At 35.7% G+C, this 16,521-nt stretch overlaps 7 protein-coding genes and 2 pseudogenes across 9 annotated transcripts, besides 4 other annotated features; 1 reads left to right on the plus strand and 8 right to left on the minus strand.

The window, feature by feature from the left end:
- Nucleotides 1–13,605: part of a mobile genetic element that runs on past the window's edge.
- Nucleotides 4,472–4,733, minus strand: TVAGG3_0164050 (annotated as a pseudogene). Its single transcript has one exon. A coding segment is annotated over exon 1 (262 nt).
- Nucleotides 5,230–6,410, minus strand: TVAGG3_0164060 (annotated as a pseudogene). Its single transcript has one exon. A coding segment is annotated over exon 1 (1,181 nt).
- On the minus strand, nt 7,157–7,627 carry TVAGG3_0164070 (uncharacterized protein; the record flags this gene model as incomplete). Its single annotated transcript, XM_051225073.1, has 1 exon — nt 7,157–7,627. A coding segment is annotated over one exon (471 nt), but the record flags the coding sequence as incomplete, so codon positions are not given.
- On the plus strand, nt 8,791–9,198 carry TVAGG3_0164080 (uncharacterized protein; the record flags this gene model as incomplete). Its single annotated transcript, XM_051225074.1, has 1 exon — nt 8,791–9,198. The coding sequence occupies one exon, from the start codon at nt 8,791–8,793 to the stop codon at nt 9,196–9,198; it is 408 nt and encodes a 135-aa protein (XP_051110060.1).
- On the minus strand, nt 11,824–12,063 carry TVAGG3_0164090 (uncharacterized protein; the record flags this gene model as incomplete). Its single annotated transcript, XM_051225075.1, has 1 exon — nt 11,824–12,063. The coding sequence occupies one exon, from the start codon at nt 12,061–12,063 to the stop codon at nt 11,824–11,826; it is 240 nt and encodes a 79-aa protein (XP_051110061.1).
- Nucleotides 13,505–13,605: a terminal%2Cinverted (terminal inverted repeat of Maverick-1C transposon ID:TVAGG3_0163990).
- Nucleotides 13,606–14,251: 646 nt separating this feature from the next.
- Nucleotides 14,252–14,457: a terminal%2Cinverted (terminal inverted repeat of Maverick-1C transposon ID:TVAGG3_0164100).
- Nucleotides 14,252–16,521: part of a mobile genetic element that runs on past the window's edge.
- On the minus strand, nt 14,458–14,778 carry TVAGG3_0164110 (uncharacterized protein; the record flags this gene model as incomplete). Its single annotated transcript, XM_001298252.1, has 1 exon — nt 14,458–14,778. One exon carries the CDS (start codon nt 14,776–14,778, stop codon nt 14,458–14,460), a length of 321 nt encoding a protein of 106 aa, XP_001298253.1.
- TVAGG3_0164120 (protein of unknown function, DUF4107 family) lies at nt 14,847–15,383 on the minus strand (the record flags this gene model as incomplete). The annotated part of the gene is made up of 1 exon (XM_001298251.1): nt 14,847–15,383. The coding sequence occupies one exon, from the start codon at nt 15,381–15,383 to the stop codon at nt 14,847–14,849; it is 537 nt and encodes a 178-aa protein (XP_001298252.1).
- TVAGG3_0164130 (uncharacterized protein) lies at nt 15,384–15,608 on the minus strand (the record flags this gene model as incomplete). Its single annotated transcript, XM_001298250.1, has 1 exon — nt 15,384–15,608. One exon carries the CDS (start codon nt 15,606–15,608, stop codon nt 15,384–15,386), a length of 225 nt encoding a protein of 74 aa, XP_001298251.1.
- Nucleotides 15,609–16,412, minus strand: TVAGG3_0164140 (uncharacterized protein; the record flags this gene model as incomplete). The annotated part of the gene is made up of 1 exon (XM_051225076.1): nt 15,609–16,412. The coding sequence occupies one exon, from the start codon at nt 16,410–16,412 to the stop codon at nt 15,609–15,611; it is 804 nt and encodes a 267-aa protein (XP_051110062.1).

Here is a 16,521-nt window from a genome sequence, read left to right on the forward strand (position 1 = left end):
GGGTTTGCTTTTTATACAAAATTCAACAGGTGAATTTCATGAATTTCCTTAAGATAGAAAAAAAATATATTTTAGGCGACCAGGTCATTCGTCACTCGGTCACTCGGGTCAAAATAACATCTTTTTGAAAAAGTGACAACATGACATTGACAACAACACAGGAAATAGATTTCATCGTATATTTTTTGTTAGACTTCATCGTAAATGTTTTGGTAGACTTCATCGTATATTGTTTTGTCGAGATTTTTATCGTTGTGGTCCGACGGTTAAGCACAAACGAATGTCCGACGTCCCACCAGAAAAAATATTTTTATTATTTTAATTGTAAGACACGGAAATGTCAGTCGAAGCAAAAACGTTCACGAAACCAAATCTAATGGCGAACATTCACAAAGGGCAGCTGTTACAACGGATAATTGAAGTCTTAGCGTAGAACAAGATGGTTTATCTAAATGTCTCACAATATATGTGTCAGCAGTTTAGAAAGACTTTAGAAGTTGTTTCGTGGGAAAATAATCCTGCAGGATATGAAGCGTATTTTGTGCATTTGTGAAGAAGTGCGATACCAACCCCGCGGAAAACAGCGGTTGCTGTTTTATACAAGAATTCATCAGGAATGTTCCTGATTGAAATCAAACATGTTTAGAGGAAGTGTATGTAGACCCAAGACTCGTAAACTAATATCTTGCACATGTCGGGCTTCCTCAAATATTGTAGTAGTCTAGCAGTTGAAGAAATAAATATGGACTCCATAGAACAAGAAGATGTTCCATGGTGACAGTGTTAGATGAAGAAATTGAAGATACAGTAGATGGATGCAAAACCGTTTGTTCGAACAAAGAAGTTAGAAAAATGTGCGAAAAACAAATAGAACATGAACGTGAAGATATGTTCTGGTCTATAGAGATTCTCCATTACGACTGACCAATGGAACAAGAAGATTTAAAGAGAGAAATTTAGAGAATATGGAACTCGCTAAGATAGCATTAGAAGCTGCCCAGAAAAGAAATTAAAGTTTGGGGTCCCGTTTTTGACAAAATATTTGAGTAAATGAACCATTTATCTCGACAAAAAAATAATGTTTAGGTGAAGAGGTGAGATTTCAACCTCTTTTTTCTCACCTCTTTTTCACCCTTCTTGAATTTTCATGAATGTTCATTCCTAAATGTTTTCGTCAAACTATGAACGTAAATGTTTTGTCGAAACTTGCATCGTAGATGAGCGTAAATCAGGACAAAAATAATGTTTTAGGGAAGAGGTGAGATTTCACCTCTTTTTATTCACCTGTTTTTTCACCTTCTGATGACATTTCCCGAAAATAAAAAATTAAGTTAGTTTTTTAAAAAAAATAATTTTTGACTTATTTATGTAAGAACATGTAGCAATAACTACGAGCACCAAACTCGTTAGTTATGAATCCTACTTCAATGTTAGTAGAGAATGAAAAGCTTCATTCCTTCTTCATATACTTTCGAAACAGAAATCCAGAAGGAGTAAAGCAGAACTTCTCCAAGGAATTCTTAGACTGTAGTGCAAAAGATGAAACACAGCCATGAAGAATTATCTTATCGAAAGCAGGACATGTATTGGAACCATGTTACCCAATTGCCGGAAATCCAAACAACAAAAACTCACTATTCCTGGAATTCGACGAAATTTGAAAGTTCAAAGTTACTGACTTCAGTAGAAAATAAAGAAGTTCATACGAAAGGTAAAACTATGAGTTTCTTCAGGATTGTCATTGCAACACAAAGTCATGGACAAAACGGGCGATCACGGTATATATAATGAACTCTCTAGACATATATAAATCTGGGTGAGTTAAGACCTTACGCAAACTTTTCGTTTCTTAGTTGCCATTAAAAAGTTGTGATCTTGAGTGCAGGATAAGAGCATAAAGATAAAAGATGTAAAATATGGACACCACGAACAGATAAGGACCGCTATTTATGAGTTAAAGAAATACCATTGACGGCCACTTAGTTTTTAGGCAGGCTCAAATATCTCAATTTATAACGCACAAAATTGGAACCCGCATAATGTTCTTTCAACAGTGTTAAACAGCAGCAATATACCGGGAATACTCCAACTACTCCTCTGTCAAAGATGATCTAGAACGTATGAGAAATCGACTATTGCAGGATTTAAGAAAGAAGCAGACGAAACCTAGCAGAACGATAAAAGATCGGACACTGTTAGAATTTCCTGACAACAAAGCGTATTCCAATCTGCTGACGATTTCATATTTCTGAGTCCAACGAGGGTTATAGACACATGTTCCCAGCAAGTGACTTAAAATCGTTTCGAAAACATTTCGACATCTTGTCTGACAGAATAGAAATAGAAGCTTACGGAAATGCTTCTTACGCGACATTTCACGGAATGACTTACCATACATACCCAATTCATGCTAAAAACGCTTTATAAAAATAAACAGGTGAAAAAAGAGGTGAAAAAAACAGGTGAGGATCTCAACCTCCTTCACCTAAAACACTTATTTTTGCAATCTGAAAAATTCCATGACCAAATTTCCATGAAATTTCCTCTAAGATAGAACCCAAAATAAAGTCTAGGGGTGTTTGTAAAATATCTTATTGTTATTCTGTATGTAAGGCAACTTTATCAACCACTGAGGTTTGCACAACCAGTTTAAAAAGATAGGACAGATACCACCTAAATTGGTTGAGAATAGTGTGAATTTACACGTGAACGATACTCAAAGAAATACAACGAAATATTCTTTGTCAGCATCCATTATATTCTCCATCTGGAAAAAGAAAACACACGACTGGGTTAGAAATGCTTCCAACTCAGAAAATTTTGACAAGAAATCCTGGGCTTATGACTATCGGTACAGATTCTATGGAACTACAGACGATATCTTATAGACAAAGTCTCTTCATACCAATAGTTTTGTTATGGTTTAGACCCAGTTGTGGATATAACTTACATAAAAGCATATTGGTTCATTCGCAATACGGAACGTTGCAGTGAAAGGCTTAACTGTAACATCGTTCAGAAACCGAAGGACTCATACAAAGAGATAATAAATAGGTACAGGACATATTAATATACTCAAAATTATTGACCAGTACAGTTCAAATAGAGTCAGGTTGTGTTCGTTAAACGATGATGAGAGCTGCTTGAAACAGACTACTTGAAAAGTTTTTTGAGAAAATGTATGGTGCTCCCACGAAAGGTAAAGAAACCACCGTATTGAAGTAGATGAATAGATAAAAGCTATAAAATTATTTGACGAAGTTGCTGAAAAATACATGTAAAAATTAACGTTTACCATGTAAAACGCTTATAAAATAACTGAGTGTGAAAAAAAAACAGGTGAAAAAAGAGGTGAAATCTCACACTCTTCACCTAAATATATTTTTATTGAATTCACGTATGAAAATCTGAGTAAAAGTGGCATAAGATTGCTTCCTCGCGAAAAACCGAGAAAAGGATTCCCGTACGAAAATCCGTAAAAAAATTGCGATAGTAAGAAATTCCTGGTCGCCAAAACTCGGGATGAAAATCGTTGATTTCCATTTAAGACAGAAAAAATAAAGTTAGTTTTTTATAAAATATTTTTTTTCCCGGAAATAAAAAGACAGAATCATTGTCAACAACAGAGGAACACAACAACAGTTATAGTTCCATGAAGCCATACTGTGAAGAATACCGAGTAATACAGATAACAAACAACTCCGTCTTCACTTCGTTCGATCAAAGATGACATGTACCAAATGCAGTATCTTTGAATGCTCTTCGTTCTACAAAGCAAGCACTCATTGGTATTGAAAACAACAGACAAAAGAACTTGTTAGAAGAATTTCTCATATGTTCTGCGACCGGGAGAAAACCGCTGAGGTTCGAGATTCCGTACAGAAAAATCGTCAAAATTTGCCACAATCTTTGAGAGTTGGTATGTACATAGACTTCTAGTAAATGCCGTTAGCAATGTGGGCTTCACTCCGTTCATGCTTGTTATATTTTCATGATGGTTAGATGAAACATTCAAGACAAGAACGTGAAGAGCTAGAGAACAAGCTTTGAAGCAAAAAGACAAAAGCATTCAGAAAAGAATACCACGTTCACGGTTTACCAAAAGGAAAGGAAAATCTCTGAGAAGAAGAGGAAGAAGAGAAACACGAAGAAGAGGAAGTTTGGGCAACCCTTGTTGCCGATGACACTTACGAAATTTCCCAACCCTACCCATACAAATCCGCAACAAGGAGACAGGCAAGGTTCTTACCCCAGTCCTCAACAACTTGGGACACTTGAACCTTAACCTTCGGAATCGCGGTTCAATCTCCATGGGCAAGCTTGTCGCAATTCAATGGGTTCCAAATCCAGCAAGAAGACGAAGGTCAGACACATTGACGGTGACAAGCTCAACAACCGTAAGGAGAACCTCGAGTGGTTCTAAGAGTAAAAAAATTTTATTTTAGGGGGAAACCCCAGTAAATTTAGGTGTTTATTTGGATAAGTATGTGAAATTAAGGTCAATTTGCAAAATTAGTTCCCGACCTTGAATTGGACTCTTTCGTCATCCCAGTTGCGTAGGAGGTCGTCCCAGAGGAGTTGGTAGAATTGCCAATCCAAGGACGATTTGTCCTCCCAGGCATTGAGGATGTACTGCTCGTAGAGTCTCATGACCTCTGCCTTGCACCAGACACCCTCTCCCTTGGAACGTAAGGCTTCTTCGAAGTGCTCGAATGCGATTGGCTGCTGACCATCCGAAATGACACTTTTTGTCCGTTTGGTCAATGTTCGTGTCTCGTGCCATAGTCGACGAAAATACAGACAAACAGGTTATATATGAGTTTGAGACCAAGAATGGTGTAACTCGACCTGTCCGATTCAAATTCGAATAAAAATTTTTTATTTCATGCAATGTTTATATTTCACCATCTTCTTTAACACCCAGTACTTCCTTTTCGATATTACATGAACTTCGGTGAAAATTTTGTCCAATTTGAATTGACCCATCTTTTCACCGACCATGCCCATTTCAATGAGTTTGTTGTACCTTCTTCGTTCGTCATGAGTGCGTCAATGTTCTCATAGTAAACCTTCACTTTGGATTTGACTTCGGAGAAGAATTTGTTGTAGTTGTCAAGGACTGCCTTTGCGAACTGAGGGTAAGACCAATGTTCGACAATAGGTTTTAATGTGGTTACTAAGCCACTTTGACCTTGAGTGAATTCGTACTTCAAAACAAAAGGAGAAAACCTTTCAACAAAGTTGTCGACCTTCTCATAATGTTTACTCTTCATCTCTTGAGGTTTCTTAATGGAATATCCCCATGTCGAATTCATAAGCAATTTGAGTGTCATTGCAAGTTTGGGGTTTGAAGCTTTCCTAATATCATACAGTTGTTGTATGACTTTTCCAACTGTATAGTTCCTTCCTGGGAACTCACCATCTTCGTTTGGAATTCCAGTCGGGATATATTGGACGAACCTCATGTAGCAGCGTTAAGGTCGACATAGTATATCTTTTCATCTGAGTCGAACTTGTCGCAACCAATTGGTCCAGTTTGTGGAAATTCAAGTGAGTCTCTTATCTTCTGAGAAACTTCTCCTGTTATCTCATAAACATCGTCGAAGCAACCTGTTTCATATAAAACCTTCTGACCTAACTCAGATGCTCTCCAATACAATTTGACGTCAATTGGATGTCTCAATGGAAGTTTGTTTATAGCATCTTGAAGTTCTTGCAACCTCATTGGAAGTTCTTCTGGTTCAGGTTGGTATCCGAACAATCCAACTCCTTTTGGAATTGTGTACTTCTTTTGTACTAGAACTTTGTCTGGAACAACTTTTGGTCTTGCTAACAATGAAAAGTTTGTTTCGTCTTTTGGTACAAAAGTTTCTGTCAGCTTGTCATCTGGAATTGGTTCCAACAAACCTTTCTCGAAAAGAATGTTTACAGCTCTGACAATGTTGCACTTGCCTTTTCCGAACAATGGGTTTGTAAGACTTTCGTTCAACATGAAGTGGTTGTGGACAATTACAATCTTCAACCATGGTAAGTCTTTGTCAACAACATAGTCGTCATGTGAAGAACCTTTCTCAGTATGTTGACTCGGATATTGACATTTGCCAACGGTGCAATTTTTGCCAATTGACCTCTGAGAATGTACCTTGTCTTCACACATGACTCAAGATACTTCATCTTCTCTCTGTAACAAGACCAGAGTTCCTGAGACATGTAAGAATACAAGGTTCATTGACAATTGTTTCAATTGAATTGTAAATTCCATACCTTGTCAAGTCAATGTCAGACTTATTTATGAACGGGAAGTATCCAGCATGTTGTCTGACTGCTTGAGGGTTAGGTTGGTACCATTCGAACTTGACACTTGCAATTCCTTCAATTGCATTCAAAATGTCTGAGTCGGAGTCAACCATTTGTTCTCTCTTTGTAGTCTTGAAAGCGTCAAGAAGTTGTGCGCTGTTGTGACATTGCCATGTGCATAGTAAATATGACCATCCAAATCTGTTATGGTTCTGAGATTGTATCCTTTCTTATTTCCGTCTTGAATGCAGCAAGTACACCCATGAAGCCTTCTTTGTTCTTTCCTTCGTCAAAGTTTACTGTAAAGGTTCGACCAGATGTAATTTGACTTCTAACTTCACGATACTTTTCATATGCATATCTTGTTCTTTCCATGGGAGCATGTCTCTTCACCTTTTCCTTTTTTCCTTCTCAAAGGATGCAATTGTTCGTCATGTTTCCAGTAGAATCTGGCAAAGCCGTCGTGTCCTTCAACTTGAGGTTCACTAACATCGAAAGGCATGTCCATAAGACGTTCTTCTTCTAACCTCTCTAGTCTGTTTGGATAATTTGGCCGTGCTGTTTCCAAGTCCATTTCGTAGCGAAGACCAGACAGTTTGTCATAGACTTTTATGGGTCTTCCCTTCCTATATTTAAACTTCTTCGAAACTCTCCAACCATATCTTTCTAACTCTGCTTTTATTCTAGCAGACTTTCTATCCATTCTATATGGGGGCATTTTTATAAAAATAAAAAAATATTTTTTTCTTTACTTTACATAACCTGCTGCCATAAGTCTTTGACGCCAACCCATACCAGCTAATGAAGGTTGACTTGGTTTAGTTTGGAAACTAAACTTTGGTTTTGGTTTATCTTCAGTTTTTGGTTTTTCTTCTTCTATCGGTTTTTCGTCACTTTTCGGTTCCTCTGACTTTACCTCACTTGCAGGAACAGTTGTGTCGTCAACATCTTCATAAATATCATATGCCATTTGTTTTTGTTTTCCTTTCAACTTTTTGTGTTTGTTGTAAAGTTTAGAATATTTCGACTCTAAGTCAATGAGATGTTCTATAATGAACTGTTGGTCAGTGAAGTAAACTTTTCCATCTGTTGTCTCGAAAGCTCCTTCAGACTTCAATATTTTATTTGTGAGAGTCTGTTTCTTTTTTGAGATACTAGCCGTTCCATTTCTATGAAAAGTGACTTTGTAGTTAGGGTTTGTATTTCCAGACCTGGCACTTTCTATTATTGAATTTTTCTCTTCATCTGTAAGTTCTTTGACAGGTTTTGACAATGGTTCTGAACTTTTTGTTTGTGGTGTCAAATCTACCGTTTCAACTTCTTCGGTCATTTCATCTCAGTAAAAAATTTTAGTTTGGTTTGTTTTCAACTGGTTGTTTTGTTTTTTAAGTCGGTCTAAAACTTCCTGAGGTATAGGAAGAACTTGACAAACACGTGTTGTGTAACTGCTGGAAGTCGACAAATCCATCTTGAACCCATTTGTCTCAATGCTGTATTGTTCATTTCATCTCAGTAAAAAACTTTACATTCCCCACGTTTGAGGCGGTTGAGGTTGGTTATTGTTTACCCATGTTGTGCATGGTTATATCCTCTGTTAAAGAATCTTTCACCTTGGTCCATATAGTGTCCTGCTTGGTTATAGTAGTCATTTGCTTTGTTATAATAGTTTCCTGCTTGTCTTCCTACATTGTCCATCCATCCTTGAACTTTTCCTCTTGTTTCAGGATTTGGAATAAGATTTGCTGCATCTCGTGCTACATCCCAACCTTTCTGTACAGTTTGTATAATAGGTTGTGCTTTCTCTTTAAGTATACCTAATGTACTCAAAATCTTCCTTCCAACTCCAAATACACCTCTGGCTATTGTTCCCACTGCGGGCAAAAATCTGGATGCAACTCCTGCTAATGCGCCAAATAAACCCATTTCTTATGGGTTAAAAAATGACGAATCCAAACAAGGACCCCTATGTTTCTAAAAGCGACAAAGAAAGCACTCATGATAAAAATCTTTAGTTCAACACCAAATGCTTGGTTTATGGATATCTTGGAAAACATTCCGAGGTATAGAGAAGATGGACCACCATACTGGCTAATATTTGTCGGTCAAAACACAAGATACTGTGAAGCCATACCATTACAGTCCAAAAATATTTTAGATGTGAAAACTGCTTTGACAATATTCGTTGACAAATACCATCCAACAAAACTGACATCTGACTGTGAAAGTTCTTTCAAATCAGACGATATTAAAAACTATCTGCGTTCAAAAAATGTAAACCAATATTTCATTGTCGACCAAAACCATTCTGCTCTTGGTGTCATTGACAGTTGTATAAAAATCTTAAGAGACTTAAACCAACCACAAGGTGGTGAAGCAAATGAAATGTCATATGACGACAAATATAGACACTTCTCCATGGCAAAGATGAGACAAGTTTTAAATATTTACAATAGCCGTAAACAAAAAGGTTTGGGAAACCACTCCCCCGAAGAAATGAAAAACAACCCTGACTTAGAGAAAGACTATATATTTAATAGTTTAGTCAAAAGAGACAAACAAGAAAGAATGCCAGGCTTCAAACTTAAGAAAGGTGACAAAGTAAAAATAGAAATACCTAAACGCGACCCATATGAAAATACTATTGACTATGACAACAATGGGAACTCGACAGGTACTCGCATTCGTGTTCGTAAAAATAGAAGAAAGTATACAAGAGAATATTATGAAGTTTTAGGCAAACATGGCAAAATGTACAGACTGCAAGCAGAAGATAAAACTACTATTGTCAGACCTCGTTTCAAACTTGTCAAAGTTCAAGGTGGTATACTTTCAAAGACAGTTCCTAACAAATATAAGACAACTCCTGACGAATATGCTAAAGAAGTTGAAAATGACGACTAAGCATTTCTATACCATGCGTAAACTGTCATGTAAGGTGGCATGTAGTCTTTACTTTGTCCCGTTGTTTCGATATCCTGAAAGCGATGTGTATGGCTTTCCTCCTCCCTGAGTGTCATCCCAGTAACAATTTATAGCAAACTTAACGTCGTCTTTAACATCATATCCTTTACCTTTTGTCATTCCTGTCCAATCCCAATATCTATGCTTATGCCAACCTGCTTCAGCTGTAGTTAAATTTATGTAATGACTGTGTGCAGGTAGGTTTTCACCTGAAATCGTTTTACTTCCACCTGTTTCCTTTGAAGAGTTTGCACAATACAAAAACCTGTCGACTATTTGAGTCCAAGTTCCAGACCAAGTACTACTTCTGGTCTGGTAGAGTTCATTGACGTGTAAATAGAACCTATAGGATATACTGTTTGAAGTATTTCTGTCTTTAACGTTTGAAGCTCTGTTTTGTCTGCTTTTTTATATAACTTTTCTTCAAGTTCATTTACGTCAGAGATGCTATGTCTATGATATTTTTGTGGGTATGTTCCTTCTGTCCATGCGAAAATACTCTTTTGTTGCATCTACATATCCAGTTATCCATGTCGAGTCTGCTTTTGTATTCCTTAACTCTGTAACACCTTTCTCAAGCTCTTTCAACTGTTGTCCATCTTCCATTAAACCTCTGGTATGACTTGAAACCGTTTGTGTCAACATATCTACAGTTTCTTTGTCGGCTTTAAGGTCTAAACACCCTGAAACCCATCCTGTATCGGCTTTAGTTTTTAAAATCTTTGAAGTCCGTTCATGGTACCATTCAACCATTTCTTTAATTTTTTCATCTTTTTCATCCACATATTCCTTATCTGCCTTCTTCACTAACGCACTAGCCATACAACCCCTATCTACTTTCTCCTCTAACTCACTGTTGACATATGTTTTGTCAGCTTTCTTTTCAAGGCTAACGTTTAAGTCTGTTATTTCAGATATAGAATGTGTATGTCCAACGTCACTTTTACTGTTTAAGGTTTCTTGTAAGTTTGTAATATTTGCAATGGTATGTGTATGAGTCTTTTTAGAATATTCTTTGTCAGCTCTTGTCACTTCACTTGACATTTTATTGTCAACATATGTTTTGTCTGCTAGTTCAGGATGAGTATGTTCTTTCGTTGCATATGTTGCATCTGCTCTGTCATGTTCTTCTTGAACTTTTTCAATGACATATTCTTTGTCAGCTTTGTTGTCAATATCTGCTTTCAAAAGAAGTTCATCTATAGGCTTCTCGTTTAAAGTTCCTTTTGTTGGATTTACACAGACAGTATGGTTCTTACTGTCTTGAAACAGAAACTCATCTGTCATTGGGTTTATCGTCAGTTTTAAGTTTCCTTCTTTCAATGACTCAGATATCTTAGAATAGTTTGAAAAGTTTGTTGTGTTCTTATTTAGAGCTTGCAAAATGAGTTGTCGGTTGTGTTGTATTTCTCTCATAGACGCTGTTTCTTTCGACATTTTTATTCTAGATAAAATATGCTTTCAATAGAAAAAGAAAATTCAAGAGTTGCTACAACTAAACCATTAGATGAACTTTTTACTAATGTCGGTCAAAAGTTTGAGACAGAGACCGTAAAGCATGAAGGCTATCGTTTTGACTACCCATTAAGATGGCTAAGAGACCCATCTGTCACAAAAGCTATTGGCTTTCGTAGAATGAAGTTTGTGTCTGTAGAAGATAAAAGTTTTCCATTTATTGTAAGGTTTCATATAGATTATATATCTGAAGGGAAACGAAAAATGTGGGAAAAATTGAGCTAATACAAGTTGACCTTTCATCTTCTCTACAGACTGCGTTAAAAAATATAGAAGATAAAATAAATTCATGTTATGCAAAATATGCTGATGAATATGCAAATACCGAGAGCACACTTTATGTGAGAATTGTATATGACAAACAAAATTCACAAGTGTCATTTCAAATCTACGAAGACAATCCAAAGAAAGACGAACAAATATATACAGAATTCACTGCAATGTCATGGTATTATTTGCAAAGAATGTTAAATCAGAAAGTCGAACTTCCTTTAGCAAATATTTACAGTCGATATGCAAGAGATGAACCATATTTATTTAAAGATGTTTTCGACCCAGCTGCTATTATTGTTCATGCTTCATTTTCTGGTGCCAAAACTCTTTCTTATGCTTGGCAAATGACTTTTACGAAAAACCTACAAAGCTATATGAACCACCAAGTGGAAGTATTTCAGACTTTCAAGTATGGTTTACTAACAGATGGAAGAAAGAGAATAATTCCATTATACCATGCGTTTTACTTAGAACTTAGTTTCATATACAACTACTATCGAACGGTAAAAATATAATTTTTTAATACGGTTGAGGTGTTGGATTTGGTTGCCAACTAGACTGTGGTGCAGGTTCAGGCTGTTGTATAACAGGGCTTGTTCTTCTGGTTCAGGGTCTTTAGGTATAATACCAACAACTGACCTACTCTTTTACCAATATTTTTGACACCGTTCCAAATTCCTCTTCCTACGGTTTTTATTCCATTCCATATACCTCTTCCAACATTTCGAAAGAAGTTTCCTATCTACTGAAGAAACCCATTTTACTATATGTAAAAATCTAATGTCCGCCTAGTCTCTTACGTTTCCTGTTGAGTTCCATAGCATTCTTTAACTGGAGCTCATACATTCTGTTTCTCCTCTGGTAGAAAACATATTCTGGGTCAACTCCTGTGTTCGCGTCATCTGCATAAAGTTGTTTATATCCCACTTCAGGGTTTGTATAAAACTCTTTCCATCTCATATTTGCATACCATGGTGGCAAACCTAACGCAGCGTCATTTGACATGGCAGTTTGCATTTGTACATCTGTTGGCACTTGACCATAGTTTGCCATTGCAGTTTGTATTCTAACTTCATTTGGAATATTCTCTGGGTTTGGTTGTCCAGGTTGCTGTGCATTCGCTAAGTTCTGTGCGTCCATTTAATATTAGATAAAAATATCTCTTACGAGTACATATACTGAACATTTGCAGGCATTGGTTCATCTTCATATTCTCTATATCTTTCTGCCACGTCAAATAAGTAAATGACACAATGGAAAAAACCTAAAACAAGTAGTCCTATTTCAAACCACATTTACTTACTAGTAAAATTTCTTTGTTATGACACTTTCTCCAGTTTATAGGACCTCTCTCATATTCTATCTTATCGTATATAAACTCATAGTCATGTATGTCCTCTAACCATCTCATGACACTTTCCAAACCACTTTTATCGGATGTAAAGTAAAAGCATGGATGGTTATGTAAAACGTCTAAAGTTTCTAAAGAGTCTCTCAAAGTCCAGTCTACTTGGTATTGAAAATCCCATGTGTTATAGAACGGCGGGTCCACTATAAAGAAAACATTTTCCTTGTCTTTATATTTTTCATACAACTCTGTCCAATGACATCTCACAAACTCTATACCCTCAATATATTTTTCTATGTTCTCTTTGAAAACATTTGTATAGTTAAGATATAAAACTTTTGACATAAGTGTTTCAATGTCATGAACTCTTATAGCACCACTATATAATAGTCTAGCAGATATACTATCTCAGTCTATATATTCTGCTTTTTTCAAAACCTCTCTCACAATATTTTTCTTATCTAATGGTATACGTTCCATCTTACCTATAGGTATCTTTTCTTTTAACTCTTTCAATATATTGTTTGTGTCTGGTATATGTTTGAGACGGTCCATATAGTTGTCGAAGTCATTGCATATAATCTTTGAGTCAGGAAATATTGTATGGCACAAATGAGATATATAGAAACTTCCACCGAACAAGTCTACAAATGTTAGACCATTCGGTAGTTTCTTAAGTTCTCTCAATAGAATATCTTTACATCTACTCTTATTTCCAAAGAAGGGTAGTGGTGGTTTTGTAAAATTCATTTATATATAATAATAAAAATGTTTTTTCCTGAAAAGTGACAGAAAAGTGACAAAACATTTACGTTCATGTTTGACAAAACATTTACGAAGAAGTCTTGACAAAACATTTACGATGAAATCATGACAAAACATTTACGATGAAATCATGAGTTTTCTACGATGTTAGAAAACATGTTAGAAAACGTGTTAGATCTAACATGCTAACATAAACATTATTTTTGGTCATTTACGCTCATTACGAAGAAGTTTCGACAAAACATTTACGAAGAAGTCTTGACAAAAAAGTCAACGGCTGGTCGGCTGGGGTTCGGTCCTCCTCTTGGGTCTTGGGAAAAATTTCTTATGGGCTGGAAGCCCTCCGAATAAAAACTTCATTTATACTAAACATCTTCAGGGCTAGAAGGCACGAAGTGCCTGGAAGCCCCACTACCTTTTTTTTTTTTTTTTTTTTTTTTTTTTTTAAATATATGAACATTTTCAACATTTTAATGTTTTTATTTAAAAATTTGATGGAATATGAGCTTCAAACAATTATTATGTAAATAAAAATAATTAAATATATGTATTTATTCGTATTACAACCGTAGTAAGTCGATTCTTCCTTTCTTCTACTGAGATTTGAATTTGATTTCGAATTGTAAAGAGATTCAAAGGGAAAATACTAGCGGATAAAAACTACCTCCATGAAAGGGTCATAATGGAGTCAAGTTGTATTTTTTGATATTTTTTGCTTTTCGAGCCTAAATAGGTAGCCAAGATAATGCCTAAAAATAAGGTTCTAAATTCTGAAGTTTACATGATCCTCTCGTGTGCACCCTTAACAATTGTTCAATCACATTTATACAACCCAAATCTATACCAATCATACTCTTATTCATACATCATATTTTAAAAACTTTTTTGCAATATGATGTTATTGCAACAATTTTTTTTTCTTTTCTACTTCCAATTAGCACCTTAAAAACATTAGACACAATCACTGGCTCATATGCTCCTATTCTGAATCTAACACTATGCAAATTTATACAATTTCTCCACAAATCTTACATTCATTTTAATTTCAACGACCATTATTACCACAAAGAATCTTACCTTCCCCTACAAAATAGTTAGTATACATATCTCGAGTACGGAGGCACTGCGCGCCTCCTTACCCATTATATGTGAATTTGACACTTTACAAAACCGTTAACGTATATTTTACAACACAAACGACAGCACTAATTTAACCTTAAATATTTACAAAACCGCCAACCACTTCACCTCACTAACGTTTTCGCTAACTACTTCACTAATGTAAAAAATAAACGTTCTCACTTACAAAAGTATTGCAACTCCTCCCATTGCTGTGCTTCACATAACAGCTCATAATCTTCTGACTCACTTTCTTCTTCATATAGGTCAAAATCACTGTCATAGTTTATACCTGTAAGTTTTGACAAAGCTAATGAAACACGCTTACCGTTTGTATCTATTGCTTGTATATATCTTCCATAATGCTCTTTGTCATAAACGCTCAAACTAACTTTACCCTTTCTCCCTCGTATCTGATAGAATGTATTTTCACGAGGAACGAAGAACAAATTCTTGAACTCATGACCGTTGTAGTTTGTTATCTCAATAGTTTTCGTCATTTATATAAAAATAATTTTAAAAAATAAAATAAAACTAACGTTAAAAATTTCTCATAACATAAACGTTCTCATTGCTTTATAACTCTCTTCCTTGGTTTCTTTTTAGTTGCTTTCTTTACGTCCGTCTCCAACTTGACTGTCTTTCTTCTTCGTCCGTAATGATACCAATTACTTCCACCAGTCAATGGGTCAAATGGTCTTTCGTAAGGGTTTCCATACATTCCATAGGGACCATACGGAAGAACTGCTGGTGGAAGTTGTGGAGAAGAAACATTTTCTTTAGTTCCATCGACTCTATTTAAATGCATTGTTTCACCTTTCATCTGGTCATTAAAGTCTTTTGCATGTTTTGCAAACTCATCGTCCTTTCCTAAAGCATTTTCAGACTCAGTCGCAACCAAATTGGATGCTTTATTTATGAGCCCTATTTTATTTAATCTTAACTTCTTTGCAACCCAGCCTCCAATCTTTCCTTTATTTGCATCTAATGTCTTCGAAACTCTTCCTCCACTCATTTTATTTACTGCGTCATAAGCCCCAAGTGCTTTTGCTCCAAATGCTAATGCTTTTGTTCCCATTGCGCCTAAAGCTGCCCAAGCTACCATTTACACCATATTAAAATCATCTCTCTTCAATATTATCTCATAAAAGTTCTCGTTACTGGAGAAAGTCAATGAAACATAAACATTCTCACGGGCTTCGCCTTCACCGCTTTGCGGTCTATCTAACTTCTTTCTTATCTCATCTATTCGCTTCAAAATGTCTGAACAATTGCTAACATCTTCTACAACAGTTATTTCATCATGAATGACCTTCAAGAACAAACTCATTTAATATGCTATTAAAATCATCTCAATAATGAGTCCATCCTTTCCATCTTTAGGTAGCACAACATCTTTCATTGAAGAAGGTTCAACAAGTCTTATATTAAACTTACTGACAAAGTTTGTTATACTATAATGCTTCGGTGGCGAATACATGTAGTTTGAAAGACATAATATAGATTCTTCAGCAAATTCACTTATACTGGATTTTATAACAATGTTCTCACGAGACCAAATGCCACCAATTGACAATCTTGTAAGCAATCCTGCTGAACCTTCAACTGTAAACGTCGATGGTAACATTCCACGAAGGTCATCTATTGACATCTTTGAGTCACTGAATTTAAATATTTTCTTAAAGCAATCGTCATTATCTAACCATGCAATAGCTTTGAAGTTTTCATTCGAATATACATCTGCTTCATTAAATGTAAAACCTGACTTCTTTGCAGAGACGACTTTAAAATCTATTGCATTTGTTTCAAAATTATATGCTATGGTAACTTCTGAAGGTAATGGATGTCCTTCCGCAGTAAGTTGTTCTCTCACTACCGTTTGAAGCTTTGTGTTAAAAACTTTCATGTCATCTCCTGTGTCTAGGTTCACATACACAGCAACAGGAAAACTATCTTGCTTCTTTGTTTCATCATTATACCTCAAAACATTAAAGTTCTTCAATAATATTGTTCTTCCTGCTGGAATACTTCGAACCTGTCTGATTTCAATAGCTTTCTCACCTCCTACATACTCTACCCAGTGTCTTGGATATTCATAAGTATACTGACTTTCTTGAATTTTGGTAGGTTTCATCATAACGTGTTCATAGTATATCTTTATACTCTTGTCAGTTAGACTCGGTGCTATGTTCTGAATATTTCTGACTTGCATTTTTAATGGAGATAAAATGAAGCATTTAATA

The sequence above is a fragment of the Trichomonas vaginalis genome, chromosome IV, assembly GCF_026262505.1.
Source record: "Trichomonas vaginalis G3 chromosome IV, whole genome shotgun sequence".
NCBI lineage: Eukaryota > Parabasalia > Trichomonadida > Trichomonadidae > Trichomonas > Trichomonas vaginalis.